General features: G+C 31.2%; 3 protein-coding genes across 4 annotated transcripts in view; 2 read left to right on the plus strand and 1 right to left on the minus strand.

The window, feature by feature from the left end:
- Positions 1-15,046, plus strand: part of LOC106677602 (uncharacterized) — a 938,458-nt gene that overhangs the window by 697,530 nt on the left and 225,882 nt on the right. The window lies entirely within an intron of this gene.
- LOC106677604 (uncharacterized) lies at positions 8,618-9,434 on the plus strand. Its single transcript, XM_014415633.1, has one exon. It carries the CDS (start codon positions 8,624-8,626, stop codon positions 9,338-9,340), a length of 717 nt encoding a protein of 238 aa, XP_014271119.1. The 5' UTR covers positions 8,618-8,623; the 3' UTR covers positions 9,341-9,434.
- On the minus strand, positions 12,132-12,887 carry LOC112211542 (mantle protein). The gene has a single exon (XM_024363437.1). It carries the CDS (start codon positions 12,885-12,887, stop codon positions 12,171-12,173), a length of 717 nt encoding a protein of 238 aa, XP_024219205.1. The 3' UTR covers positions 12,132-12,170.

Here is a 15,046-nt window from a genome sequence, read left to right on the forward strand (position 1 = left end):
CTGTTATGTTGACTAATTTGACTTCACAGACAACGTTGCCCTTCAATGTGACACTCACATAAACTCCAGTCAGAGTATATAACCACCCATAGACGTACACTTATTATTAATCAGTATTATCCTCAGGGTTTGTTTCTAATTAAACGTATTGCACCGCATAGAAGTTTCCAAAATAATTTTTTTACAATTGAAAATACTTATTCTGAGCCGATTTTTTGTATTTTTCTTTAAAAATTTTGTTTGATTAAAAGAAATATATATATATTTTTTCAATTAACCTTTAATATTAATTAGTATTTTTTTAGGGATTATTTCCGTTGTTTTCTAATTAAAACGTATTGTACCGTAAAAAAGTTTCCAGAATAATTTTTATCCATTTCAAAATACTTATTATAAGTCAATTTTAGATTTTTTCTACATAATTGAAAAAATATATATATATTGTTTTACAATTTGCTTGTAATATTAATTCGTATTATTTTTATGTAGAAGTGATTAAAATGAATTTTTTCAGTGAGTTCAGTATTTCATAAAACAGCGGGTTTTATATATTTTATAAAAACAATATAAATATATTTTATATATTCCTCCTCATCCTCCTCGGTTTATTTTGAAAATAGTTCTAGGACTTTTTTTGTCTCATAGAATTAATTTAGTAAGAAAAATTAAATATTTTTCAGAATATTACGTCCTGTTTTTGGTTAACAATCAAGCTAAAGAAGTGTAAATTTATGCTGCGTAATACCCTGGAGAGATAAGAGGAACGCGTGAAGAGTATTCCCTCATTGAACATGGACCTCATTAGCGCAAGATGGTTGAGGGAAAGGTAGAGGTCTGTAAATATGCTGATGGGGTTGTTAGCGCTGGATTATAGTCCCTTGTCATTAGCCACTCCCCGTCGCCCTCAATTAGAATTACACTCAAGTGAGGGGGAGCCTGGGAGTAGAAAAATCAACCGCTGGCACGTCCTGATCAAAAGGACCCACCCACCTTTTCTTCCTTTCCTCGGGATTATCTCGGTTTTCGTCTTGTTCGTTACTACCAAAAGGTCTGTTTGTATCGTATGTGGGAGGGCATCATGATATACTCACATGATTTATTACTTAAATGTAGCGGTCCCTTAAAAAATGGGAATGGAATTGAACATTAGGTCGATTAAGTCTTTACGCAGTAGTTAAAATATGTAGCGTGTCCTAATTATGGCTAAGCAGTCTACTCACAGTCACTGGTGTGTATTATACAGTAAAATAAGGTGAGATTGTGCCATACGTGACGAGAATAGGCCTACAAGTAATTTAGTGAATAAGTGCGCTGTTTGGAGAAATTGTCCCCCCTCACATGTGAGTAGAATTCAGGATGAATATTAAAATGCTGCCATCTAGCGGGAGAGGAAATAAGTAGGCTAAGTACCTCTGGAGAGTGAGGTAAGACACAGACAAGTGAATACAGGCTGTCCAGGACAATGGGCACTCAACTATTTCTCAAGATGAGGGAATAGTTTAACCAACACCACCGGCAGGGAAAGAAAATCAGAATGAGGGAACTCAAGGTCACCGAAGTAGAACAAATCCTCACTATAGATCAACAGCAAGTTATTTTAATCTAAGTCATTAATTGTAATCAACTATCAAAATTAAACCTAACACAATAACAACAAATTACTCATGTTTGGCAAACTATAATCAATTGTCATCAATCATACAAAATAGAGGAATTTTATTCTGTTTATCATAGCTATCATTTATAAATATAGTCCATTCCATTATTTAAACCAGCCATACCAACATATAAAAATTAGTTTGGGTAATATCCCCCAACTATTACTCTGGGGAATATCTAAACTAAACATGCGCTATGACAACTTGTTATTAAACCTGTTTACCGTTTTCCCCGAAATTTTATCGATCCTGGTTTCGAACTCTCTTAAATTGAAAATCGGAATGAACCTTCCATCTCATGTTGGGAAGTAGGCCATCTATAATATTTATTCGATTTTTATTCCAATTTCTTAAATTTGAATTTTATATATTGTAAATATATTTTCTGAATTGGCGAAGTAAATTTTTTTTTTAATTTCTCATAAAATTAGTATTTTGGTGTCACTGAAAATTATATCAACGAATATGACGCGCAAAAAGCGCTTTTCGTTTTTTTAATAATTTATTTACTATTATTTACAACTGTTTACAAATATATTCAACATGTAAATTTGCTGTAAATAATAGAATAACATGATACAAGCATGTGGAGAATTTACCTATTTATTAGTATATATTCTACATCAGAAAACAAGTCGACTAGTGTATTATTATCCACCTATAATCTAATGAGAGATTATTATTTAAATAATTTGAACCTACTTATCTAGCAAAGTGAGATATAATATAGTTTTGGGGGAAAAACAAAGTTTATATATTCATTTTTTACACCCCTCAAAAAAAGTAATAGAAAAATAAAATTGTACATCTCGAAATTTTCTCCTAGTGGTAAAGCCTTCGATTTTTGTTCGAATAACAAAAAATTTAAACTGAATCCACCAATATATTAAAAAAAAATAATAGTTTATGGCCTCCTAGACTGCAAGAAATGATACAAACAAATTAAAACTGATGATATAGAATAACACATCCGTTAGTTTGTTTTTTTTTCGTACAACTTATTCTCCTATATAAAGTCATAAAATCTAAAAATTGTTTATATTTAAGGGCAGAAATTAATCATTATCAACAGTTTTGGAATTTGATATGTTGGATTTATATAAAATGGATCGTTATATATTTTTGTAACGTGGGACATCGGCAGAAAAAAAAATATGTTAAAAAAATTTTATAATTTTTTATTTATACGATAATTCCTAATTATCGGTTTCAAAATGCACTGAAAGCTATTTCGGGTTTTTTTTCAGAGCTGTTATAAATTAACTCAAATATATTAATGATATAAATACTACAAGATTGACTGGATGTCAATATTTTTATTGAAATATATTATTAATTTTAAAATATTTTTATTTAAATCACAATTTGGACATATGGAATTGAGCTCTGGGGCTCCACCAAACCATTAAATTCTTCCCGCATCCAATCGTTAAAATCCTACGTAAAGTCCTTGATGCTCCTTATTACGTCACAAATAAACTCGTTCACAAAGACCTTAACATCCCATTCGTTGCAGATTTCACCCAAAACAGATATGCGTCTTTTCATTCCATACTCCTTAACCATCCTAATCCATTAATTCTTAATTTTTCATCCTGAACAATCCCTGATAATCCTCCGAGGAGTCTGAAAAGAAGATGGCCACGGGACCTTCTAATTTAAATTAATGTTTGAAGTACCATCAATGGGTGGTTCCTTTCTAAGTTTCAAGTGTATATGTAACATACTACAGATTTACCTATTGTATTATTTTGTACAGTTCTAAATTCCATTAAATATTTAAAAAAAAAAATTAAAGCTGAAAAATAAGAATGTTTGACGTTTATAAAACCGAAGGTCCCTGTTATGTTGACTAATTTGACTTCACAGACAACGTTGCCCTTCAATGTGACACTCACATAAACTCCAGTCAGAGCTTCCTCCGTGAGAATCCCGTCTATGGGTGGTTATATATTTTTCCGTTTTTATTATTTGATTGTTGGAAAATAAATAAATTAATGTTTGAAGTACCATCAATGGGTGGTTCCTTTCTAAGATTTTCAAGTGTATATGTAACATACTACAGATTTACCTATTGTATTATTTTGTACAGTTCTAAATTCCATTAAATATTTAAAAAAAAAAATTAAAGCTGAAAAATAAGAATGTTTGACGTTTATAAAACCGAAGGTCCCTGTTATGTTGACTAATTTGACTTCACAGACAACGTTGCCCTTCAATGTGACACTCACATAAACTCCAGTCAGAGTATATAACCACCCATAGACGGGATTCTCACGGGGGAAGGTGAGAATCCCGTCTATGGGTGGTTATATATTTTTCCGTTTTTATTATTTGATTGTTGGATTTAAATTCTTGATTAAAGTGAATGCTATATTTAAAAATACATAAAATGCTCTTTACAGATTGAAAATCGGACTTTTCATTCCGGAGAAAATAAAAAAAAGTTAATTCTTCTAATTTTAGTACGACCTATGAAGCGGTAAATTTAGCCTGAAAATATTTCAGAGAAAATGAAGAGGAATTTCAGAATAAAACAAATAAAAGAGAATAAAAAAAGCTCCCTTTTGTTTTTTATTAATGAGAGATATATTTTCTATATTCTACAGTTATTTTTTCAGTAGTTTCCCATAAAAATTAATTTGTAATTAAATGAGTAAATAAAATACACTTAATATACATATAATTTGTATTTAATATACATTTTTGATAATATATTCGGTTAAAGCAGACTTACGAACCAAGGTTTACCTTTTTTAAACAAAAATGTCCCATAAAAAACTTTATAGATTAGAAGTTTTAACTTTCATATTTTATGACTTGTACCCGCCATGAAGGAGTAAAAAGTGCTGATGAGGAATAAAATTATGGTCCACAATTTTATTGCATTAGTTCCGTTATTGGAAATGGAGGGGTTCACATGCATTAAATTTATATCTTGTTGACTGTGGCCTTAATAAAATTTTCCAGCCAGAGGGGTCGCGTTTATGGCGAGGGTCCTTTAAGAAAAGTTTAAATGTATTTGGTATTTTGAATTTAAATCTTATAAAAGATGTGTATAAACACAAAACCTCCCGAGTACTCTTTATTTTATTTTTTTGTTTTAACTGTTTTTTAAAGATATTATTTTATATCTTGACCATTTAGTACAGAAACTTTTAAATAAAAAATGGATTTGGCTAGTTTTGGAATTACACGGCTGTATCGAAATTTTCCAACATAATTTATAAATTCATAATACCTAATATTATTACAACCCATCAAATAATATTCCATATAATAAGTTTTATTGAAATAAACTGCCAAGTTAAGGAAAAATTCTATATTTTATGCCTCAAAATAACTACGATTTTCCTTCTTTCCGATTTTTGAAAGCTTTGGTTTTCTCAACTAGCGGACTAAACTTTGAAGTTGACACCTCACGCTCTAACCTTACTTTATCAGCGGTAAATATTTCCTAGAGCTCTTTTCCGTCCAAGTATTTTCTTTTACTCCGAGTCGAGGTGAATTTTTCACGTAAGAGCTTTTATTTTTCCCTTTCGAATTACATTTCCGAACGGTATATATTTGTTTAGCCGCAAATAAACTCTCCGTTGTAAGACCTGCGTTTGGCCTCAACTCGCCTCCTGTAAATAAAACCCTTAACACGAGCTCTTTTCCTTCCTTGGTAGTTTTATATCTTCAACGGTAGGAGCTGAGTATTTTTACTATATACTTACCTCATTGGGATTAGCACAGATAAGAAACCGCTACGCTAATAGCCCAGGAAAGTTTGGTAACATATACTACGGGTATAAACTCGTAACATTTTACTGATTTAAAAATTTAATTAATTATAATTATAAGATCATTTATACAATTAAAAAAATGTTTAAATCCATAAATAGTCTCACCAACGAGCGTATTTAATTGCTAAAATAAAAAGTTGATATTATGTATTTTTTAAACAGTAATACTTTTGAAGTATTAAAATGTAATAAAAACAAAAAATTTAACATTCAGTTTTATGAACTTACTCAACTAGTGACTGAATGACACAGTCTTGAATAAAAAGTATAATCTTCCTGTTTTCATTATTAATTAATAATTCTGATTTAATAATAATAAAAGTACTCTAATTTTGTTATTTTACTATTACTTAGCTATATTTAAACATTAGAAGAATGTATACATGTAATGGTATTAGTTTGTTGTTTCTCTATATAATTATAGAAGTTTTCTAAGCTAATAATTGGCTAAGGTCACCTGATTCCGATGTGCTAAATCTCGGGGACATTGAGTGTTTATTATTTGGGACATATAATATTTTTATAATTATTGGTAAGCGCAACTATCATTACAAAATAATAAATGGTCATAATGTTTATATTCGGAGTAAATTTAGATTTTTGAAATACAAAATTCCTTAGTATGTTACTGTTTACGTCCCTATCTATACAACTAATAATTAATTGCCGTACTTCGTAAAAAAAAAAATTGTAACTTCAAATTTTTCAAATTCAAGTTTAGTAACAATAATATATTGTTTAATAGTATATTTACAATAATTGAATAAGAATTTACTATCATCTTACATGACCAAAAATTAAATAAACATTCAAATTTACATTTTTTTAATATATAAGAAGATTGGCAGGGTTGCGGTCAAAGGAGAAACAAAAATAGTTTACAACTATTTATTTTCCGACGTTTCGCCCCAATTTGCAGGGCTTCATCAGGGCTAAAAAGATACAAAATGATACAATGAAAAGAATAAAAATACAAAGATAAGATACAATGATAAGAATAAAAATAAGTAACAATGGCAGGAGTAAATTTTTTTTATAAAAATACGTAAAATATAAAATTAAAAAAGTACAGGAGATGTACATAAAACAAAAAGAATACGATACAAACAATACAATGTATTGTTTACAAGTTGTATTACAATGTATTGTGTTGTAACAATACAATACATTTATATCACTTTATATCACCAATTTGACTCGTGAATCATCATCTAACTATAACTTTTTAGTTAGATAGTAGCTCAATGAATCAATTTCAATTAAAAACGAGGACCTGATGTCTCACCACCTTGAAGTGAGTGTCCTCGAGTACTCGGTTCAGAAGGAGGTTCCTTCAATTGTTATTTCAAGTCCTATTCTACTTACTATTGGTAAAGGTACACATATGTGATACTGTTTAACACTTTTATTTTTTTTTTACAAAAATAAATATAAAATAAATTAAAGCTAGACAACACGTAGCTTATAGCTTTATATAAATAACTTTGTTATTCTTAAGGATAATCGAACATGGAAAAACTGAGAAGATAACGGAGCGAATCATCGAGTTATGACAAGTGTTAGTAACCAGCAGAGCGGGCGAGCAATGAAAGAAGAATTAATTACAGGGACTTTTCAATTACTGGAACTCAATTTGGCGGGGCTTTGAAGAGGGCCAGGACGATTACAGTGGAAAAAAGGTCGATTTATTAAGGGTTAAACATTTAACTGTAGCGGCTGTTGAAACTTTAATGAGGTTTGTACATTGAGGAGTGAGCACTTCCAGAGCTGGTTCGCATCCTGCCACAGTAAACAAGGACATTTTTCAAAGCCATCCTCCATTCACTTTTTTTTTTTTTATTACATTTTCTTTACCGCTGTATTTTTTTTTTGCTCCACTTTGTGTAAATTCCCCCTTCCCCTTTATAAAAAAAAATTATGTAATTTGTTTAAAGAGTGTCATTCCAGTCTACCCAGGAAGGTAGAGAAAGCTATTCTAATTCAACAACATTTAGCATTCCATTCAAATAAAAGTCTGTTTGCATTTATTGTTCTAACCTATGTAGTAGCAACTGTACAAAAAATCTTAACAATGTGAAAGATAATTCTTTGTCGGTCGTCTGTCACTGAGCGTAGTCAATAAAAATTAACATAAGGTAAATAATATATTTTCGTGTACAGTTTATTTTAGAGTTGTGTTTCCTCTTGGATTGTTTTGATATATGTCTTAAGCTGAAAGGCTTTCGATTTCCATACCTACACGCGCTAATATTTCTTACATAAAATCATTTGGTTTATTATTGTTTTAAACTAATCAATGAAAGTAATTATCGTTTAATATAATTTTCTCTTCATTCTGTCATAATCATTTACTATTGGCATGGTTGAACATTGCACAGTGGAGGATTTGACCCAAAAAACTTGCTAGAACGATTTCGTCCTATAATAAATTAATATATGTCTTAAATAAATTTTAATAGTATTCATAATAAATCTTATCTTATTTACCGTATTTTTAGAACTTAAATTCTCAAAATAATAGTAGACTAAAAATTTTAACTTAGACAGTATATATCTTCACTATTTAAGTCAAGCATTAAACATCTTAATTTAAGTTAGGTAATGTATTCTAATATTAATAATTATCAGATATTCTTTAATAAGAACTAATTTGATTATATGAAAAATTAGATATACTGTGTTAAAATAATTGTAATAATATGTTAATAAAAGGGCTCTAAACTAAAATCTTTTTTTTTCAGGGTCTAATAACAACAATAAGATATTTTTTTTATCCTCATACGTAGCAAGTTTAAGTTTTCAGACCGGCACATCACTTGTTAACTACGAAAATTACTTTCATTTCACAGAATCAGTGATCAGCATTTTAAGTATCGAAATAAGGCTGCTCCGATATCATTGGCACAAGCAATTATATATATTATCTAAATTTCGACCCGATTATTGTCAATAGTCATCTCTTAGTGACCCACTTTCTTCTGTTAACGATCCCAAATTGGTCTCGGGTCTGGCTCTGTGCGCCGTGGTTAGCAAATATCCTCTGCCGACACAACTGCACGAAACCTCCGGAGGAAACCGTTATAAAATGAATTATATAACATAATATTTCTGCATCGGTTCAGTATATATAGGAGGCAGTGGAACACAGTAGTCATTAGCTAAGCAGCGATAGTCACAATGAAATCAACTCTCGTTTTACTCTCGGCCTGCCTGATCGTTGCCCTAGCTAGCGAGCACAGCCCGTCTCACAGCCACTACCATCACGTAAGGACGGACATCATCACCCAGGAGGAGCCTGTACCGTACCCAGTCCAGGTCATCAAGCATGTGCCGTATCCTGTAAAAGTACCCGTAGATCGTCCAGTGCCTTATCATGTCGACAAACCTTACCCAGTCAAAGTGGAGAAGGAAGTGCGTGTACCAGTACACGTTCAAGTACCTCAGCCATACCCTGTCTACAAAGAGGTCAAGGTTCCAGTCAAAGTCACCGAGGAAAGACCAGTGCCATATCACGTCCCCAAACCGTACCCAGTTACTGTGGAGAAGAAGGTACCTTACCCAGTCGAGAAAGAAGTCCACGTGCCAGTAAAGGAATACGTAGAGGTACCTAAGCCGTATCACGTACCGGTCCTAGTCGAGAAGAAAGTTCCTTATGTCGTAGAAAAGAAAGTGCCAGTTCAAGTTCAAGTGCCAGTTGAGAAGCCTTACCCAGTCGAAGTACCCAAACCGTATCCAGTGACAGTAGAGAAGAAGGTACCTTATTTCGTTGAAAAGAAAGTACCGTACCCTGTCAAAGTTCCAGAGTACGTCAAGGTACCAGTCCCTATTCATAGTGAACATTCTTCCAGTTATGATCTTTCTTCGTATGGAGGTTTAGAGCATCATCACTTCTGAAAGTGAAGCCTTTTTTTGTGTTTATAATTTGATACAGTAATAAATGCTGTATATCAATGCCAAACAGTTCAAATGATACAGTAAGATGTTTGTATATGTTGTAAATAATAAATAATATTTAGAACAATTAATTTTTTTTTTTTATAGTTATGCTTTTCTACCCTCACTTTTATGGATCATATTTAAAATTATTCAATAAGGGTAATGATTTTATTGACTACCTTTGAGGCACCAATCTTTAACAATTCACGATTGTTTAAAGATTATAATTATATTAAATATTTTATAGTTTAGTTAACAACCAAAAGTGGTTAGATCCATTGTAAAATGCAAGACAGTGTTTCTACTTTTCCATACAACCATAATTTAAGTAAATATTTAGTTTGAATCTCATCTCTTAATTAAGTTATTCCTAAAGAATAATTTTCTTTCTAATATCCGTGATTTGAATCGATAACAATCTTTAATTTCTTTTTTTTTATTTATTGATATTTACAACGGAATTTACATTAATATATATCTTGTAAATTTGATGTTAGATCATAATGCAATGATAAAGGCATGAAGAGAAACTACCCATTGGTAGCATTCTAATAATATTTCTTCATTAGAAGATCTCTAGGCTTTCTTCTTTTCAGGTGCCTCGGAGAATTGTAAGAAATAAAGGAGAAAGCAAGGTTAGAAACTTTTGGGTTTGGGTGGTTATTGAATTTTTAATGGAAGGATTGATATCTGGTTCGGGCTGCATCGTTTACTTATGGAACATTAAGTTCTTATGGATGATTTTATATGTGACAAAATAAGGAGCATTGAGAATTTTACGAAGGATTTTCCAAATTAAAATTAAAAAAAAAAATAATGATGAAAAATTGAAACTGGAATTTTTCAGAAACCAGCTTAAATTAGTGAAAAAAATGTCTTGCTAAGGGCTTTTATATATTTCCTCATTATTTAAGTATATGAATTTAAGCATATATTTAATAATAATAATTAATTAATATATTTTTAATATTTGATTTTTTTTTAATATTAAATGTTTTTTGTATAAAGAAGAATATTTATTAAACTTTTATTTTAGACAGCACCACTTATTCATAATCAAGAGTTTAATGAAATGTATTCAACAATGGCCATTTTAAATATTTCCATAAGACAATAAAATTTATTCAGACAATTTGCCGCTCAAGTCGAACTTTTTGTCAGACTAATTAAATTCTATGGTGGACCAATTAAATACCAAACCGAATTACCCGTTTAGCGAGTCTTCATTTAATATTTTTCTTTTATATAAAATATTATATAAAAACCATTTTTAAAGTAAAGGAGCACATGTTTTTCTCGTCTGACTTAAACATACTAAAAGAATTCTAGGTGTACAGCGGCTATTTATAATATATATAAATAAATAAATTCATTATTAACTATATTGTAAATAAATTAAAACTATTGAAATATTAAAATAAGAAACGTATTTAACTTAAATTAATTTAAATATTTTTTCTTTTATTTACAATAATTTTAAAAAAATACTTTAAAAAAAAGAGTATGATGCTGTAAATTCATACAAAAATATCTGGTTTAAATTTATTTCACTTTAACACTGAATTCATTGACTATTTACTGTAATTCATTGCAGTAGCTATTCATTAATTTATTATATAAATGTTTGAGCAATTGTAATATTGTATGATGAAAATGTTACTTTTACAACAGACAATTTGTTTTGTTATTTCGTAATAGAAACACGGCATATAATATAATGCTGTTTTAAATGGAAGATGGTGCGTTCACATTTAAAAAGCAACTCAAAGATTATAAAAATTATTTATTAAGATTCAACTTTTCGCCCCACTATGTCTGGATTCATAAAATAAAAATAATGAAAAATCAATAAATTAAGATCGTATCTGTTACAATTTTAGCTGCTATTTTATTGCGAACTAATAAAATAATAATAAATAACTCATTTTACCCAATTCTCATTTAAATAAAACATTTTTTTTGTTATATAAATAAAGGATACTATAATAAGTTGTTATCATCAGGGATTATTGGCAAATCAGAAATAGAGTAACATCTTTCAATACCAGCAATGCGGCGAGAACACTGGGATTTCTCGGAGCCCTTCTTTGCCTTCCACACGAGAGCTTCAAAGCTTGGTTCGATTGGTAATGTAAATAGTGTATACTCTTATAGGTACGAATGTGAGTCAGATATATTTATTTTATTATTACTTTAACATAATTTAGATATATATTATAAATTAGTTTATAAATTAGTTACTTTTTTCTTTTAATTTATTTTATTATCATTTTTAATCTTTTTGGCCTGTATGAATACTAAGAACACTAATGATTATTGCCCTTAATTATGGCAGGTTGTATTATTATTCGAAAGTAAAAACTATTTAAAAAAATGAAAGAGTAATATTACTTACTTAATCATTTTTTACAAACATTTCTGAGTCAATCAACATTCAATTTTTGTGAATAATGGTCATGGATTATGAGGAATATCATCAAGCAAGTTTTTAGTTTCAGATAAAATAATCGTTCTTTCCATTCCATATAATGAATGCATTTTCTAAATCAAACATTATACTCAATCGTTATCCTAATACAATATAGAATAATTCTTTCAAAGCATTATTAGTTCGTATTACTAAATGATGATTCTCAATAGTAAGATAGGGAGAATGAAAGTAAAAATTAACTGTTCAAAATATTATTTATTATTTACAACATATACAAACATAACATTTCAACAATTAACCGTTAAACAGCGTTTATTGCTGTACCCAATTACATACACACACTAGAACGGTTCTCTTTCAGAAGTTGTGATGTTCTAAACCTCCATACGAAGAAAGACCATAACTGGAAGAATGTTCACTATGAAAAGGGACTGGTACCTTGACGTACTCTGGAACTTTGACAGGGTATGGTACTTTCTTTTCAACGATATAAGGTACCTTCTTTTCAACTGTCACTGGATAGGGTTTGGGCACTTCGACTGGGTACGGTTTCTCAACGGGTACTTGGACTTGAACCGGCACTTTCTTCTCTACGATATAAGGAACTTTCTTCTCGACTACGACTGGAACGTGGTACGGCTTAGGTACCTCGACGTATTCCTTTACTGGTACGTGGACTTCTTTCTCGACCGGGTAAGGTACCTTCTTCTCCACAGTAACTGGATACGGTTTGGGGACGTGATATGGCACTGGTCTTTCTTCGGTTACTTTGACTGGAACCTTGACCTCTTTGTAGACAGGGTATGGCTGAGGTACTTGAACGTGTACTGGTACACGCACTTCCTTTTCCACTTTGACAGGGTAAGGTTTGTCGACATGATAAGGCACTGGACGTTCTACGGGTACTTTTACAGGATAAGGTACATGCTTAATTACTTCGACTGGGTACAGTGCAGGCTCCTCCTTGGTGATGATGTCCGTCCTGACGTGATGGTAGTGGCTGTGAGACGGGCTGTGCTTGCTGGCCATAGCGAAGACCAGGCAGGCCGAGAGTAAGACGAGAGTTGGTTTCATTGTTGCGAGGACTCCTCAACTACTGACCCAGTCTGTTCTACTTGCTCATATATACTCTCAACCGACGCAGTTATGTAATTACGTTGGTACTTTCGATTGTTTTAGTTTTTTTAATGTATCCGGTTTCACACATGTTTACTGTTCTGATTTTGACATCTAGGCATGAAACAGTAACCTTTTTTTTTACCTTGCTTGCTCGTTTACTTTGTAGGAAAAAGAAATGATAAATATTCAACAGAATTAAAGTCAATTAAAAAAACAGAATATTGCATTTTTGTAAATATTGGGTCATTTATGTCAGTGTTAATATTATGTCTTAAATGATTGATTAATATGCTGCTTAATATGGCAACTCAATGTATTTGGGCAGCATGACTTATAGTTAAATAGAGCACTTCTGCCTCTATCTATTGAATACTAGAGAGTTAATAAATTTATCTGTTGAAGAGAAGCTCCTATCCAAATAATTATTGTACTCAGCATATTGCTGTAAGTGTCTTTTAAATCCACTACAATATAACGGATATAGAACAAAAAAATAAAGTCCAGGCTTGTTATTATAATCACTTACAAAATTTAGACTTAGTTAAGATATATTTTGAATGATATATGCACTGGGCTATGTAGTAATTGGATTTGTTTAGTTTATCCACCCCGTTAGTATTGAGAATTGTATATTTCGCTAGTCTCTATTTAAAGTTAGATATTGCCTAAAATATGTTCCGATATATCTATTGAACTAAGCGAAGCAAGATTTGCTATAAACTGTTAGACATCAATAGTAGATAATGACTGTATATTAGGGGATAAAATTTTATACTTTCTTTTTTTCTGATTGTAAGGGGCTGATAAATATTGATTTTTTTAAGTAGGATTATTTTCATTCAATTATTTGTCTTTTTAGGAAAAGTCATTTTCTGTACACGATATAAATTTATGAATTAAAGATTTCAATTGTTGACATTAATCTGTAGGATTTGATTCTTTTTTGGAATTTAAAGCACAATTTATATCTAGAGGGAAAAATGTTTCATTTTTTTCTCAATCATCATTATTTTATTTTATTAGTGTGTCCTTAGATTAGCATCTACCAACGTCCTATGTACAACCAATGATTTTACCTAGAATACCAGATTGTATTTCTTATCCGTTCTCTTTTGATCTCTTCCATATTTTTAAGACCCCGGTCTGCTGAAGAATAGAACAGCGTGAACCCCCTACAATCCATGAAGGATTAGGGAATCAGTACTTTGCAAAGATGTACTTTTTTTAAAATTATTTTTATTTATTTTTATCATTAAATATTGTGCAACTAGGTGATATATGCAAAATGCTTGATTGAAAGATTTTTATCTAATTAAGGGTACCCACTTCATGAGGCTGGAGGGCTTCCTAACCCACAGGGCTGTCTCACGGCTATAGTGAAAATAAAATAATTATTTGTCACAACCTGAGTCCTTGGAGTTAATAGCGCAGTGCCTTGCCACTTAGCTACCCATTTCCATAAATATATAATGTAATAAGTTAAATTACAATAAAACTAAAATGATAAATTTCTGTCCCCGAAGCATAACTTTTCGCATTTCCAAACATATTTTACTACTTTAATAAAGCTTTTGAAAAATCTTCAAAAAAATCTTATTTCAAAATCTACAGAACGAATTTAAAGCGATTTACATATATGTGAAAGTGTTGCCCTTCAATACAAACCGTCTATAATACTTTATTGAGTGTAATGTGGACTCAGGGACTCCTATCACCTCGACTGTTATAACACGAGATTTATTTGTAAGAATAGATCCAGGCTTATAGACACTGACAGTCATAAAGCAGGAGTTCGATAAGCGTGCTCTCGGGACAAGGCCAAAGATAACTGCCTGGGGCGATGGCGGGGTCTGATAGAGGAAGCCATTGGCTGACAAACGACAGCCCTCGGAAATGGTAAATCGACATGGAGGAGATCCCTCAAGAGATAGCGGCCGTTAGTGCCTAGTCGATAACGATACCGGTCTCTTGTGCATGTGCTCCTCTTAGCTGGGAACCTACGCACTTTGCACTTTATTACATCCCAACACTCGTGGTTTGTGGCGTGGTCAATCACCTTACTGCACTGGTAGTTACTACTACATTAAATACTCTCTTCTGCCTATATATATATA

Source organism: Halyomorpha halys, unplaced genomic scaffold (genome assembly GCF_000696795.3).
Source record: "Halyomorpha halys isolate HHAL.00 unplaced genomic scaffold, Hhal_1.1 Scaffold104.1, whole genome shotgun sequence".
NCBI classification, from domain to species: domain Eukaryota; kingdom Metazoa; phylum Arthropoda; class Insecta; order Hemiptera; family Pentatomidae; genus Halyomorpha; species Halyomorpha halys.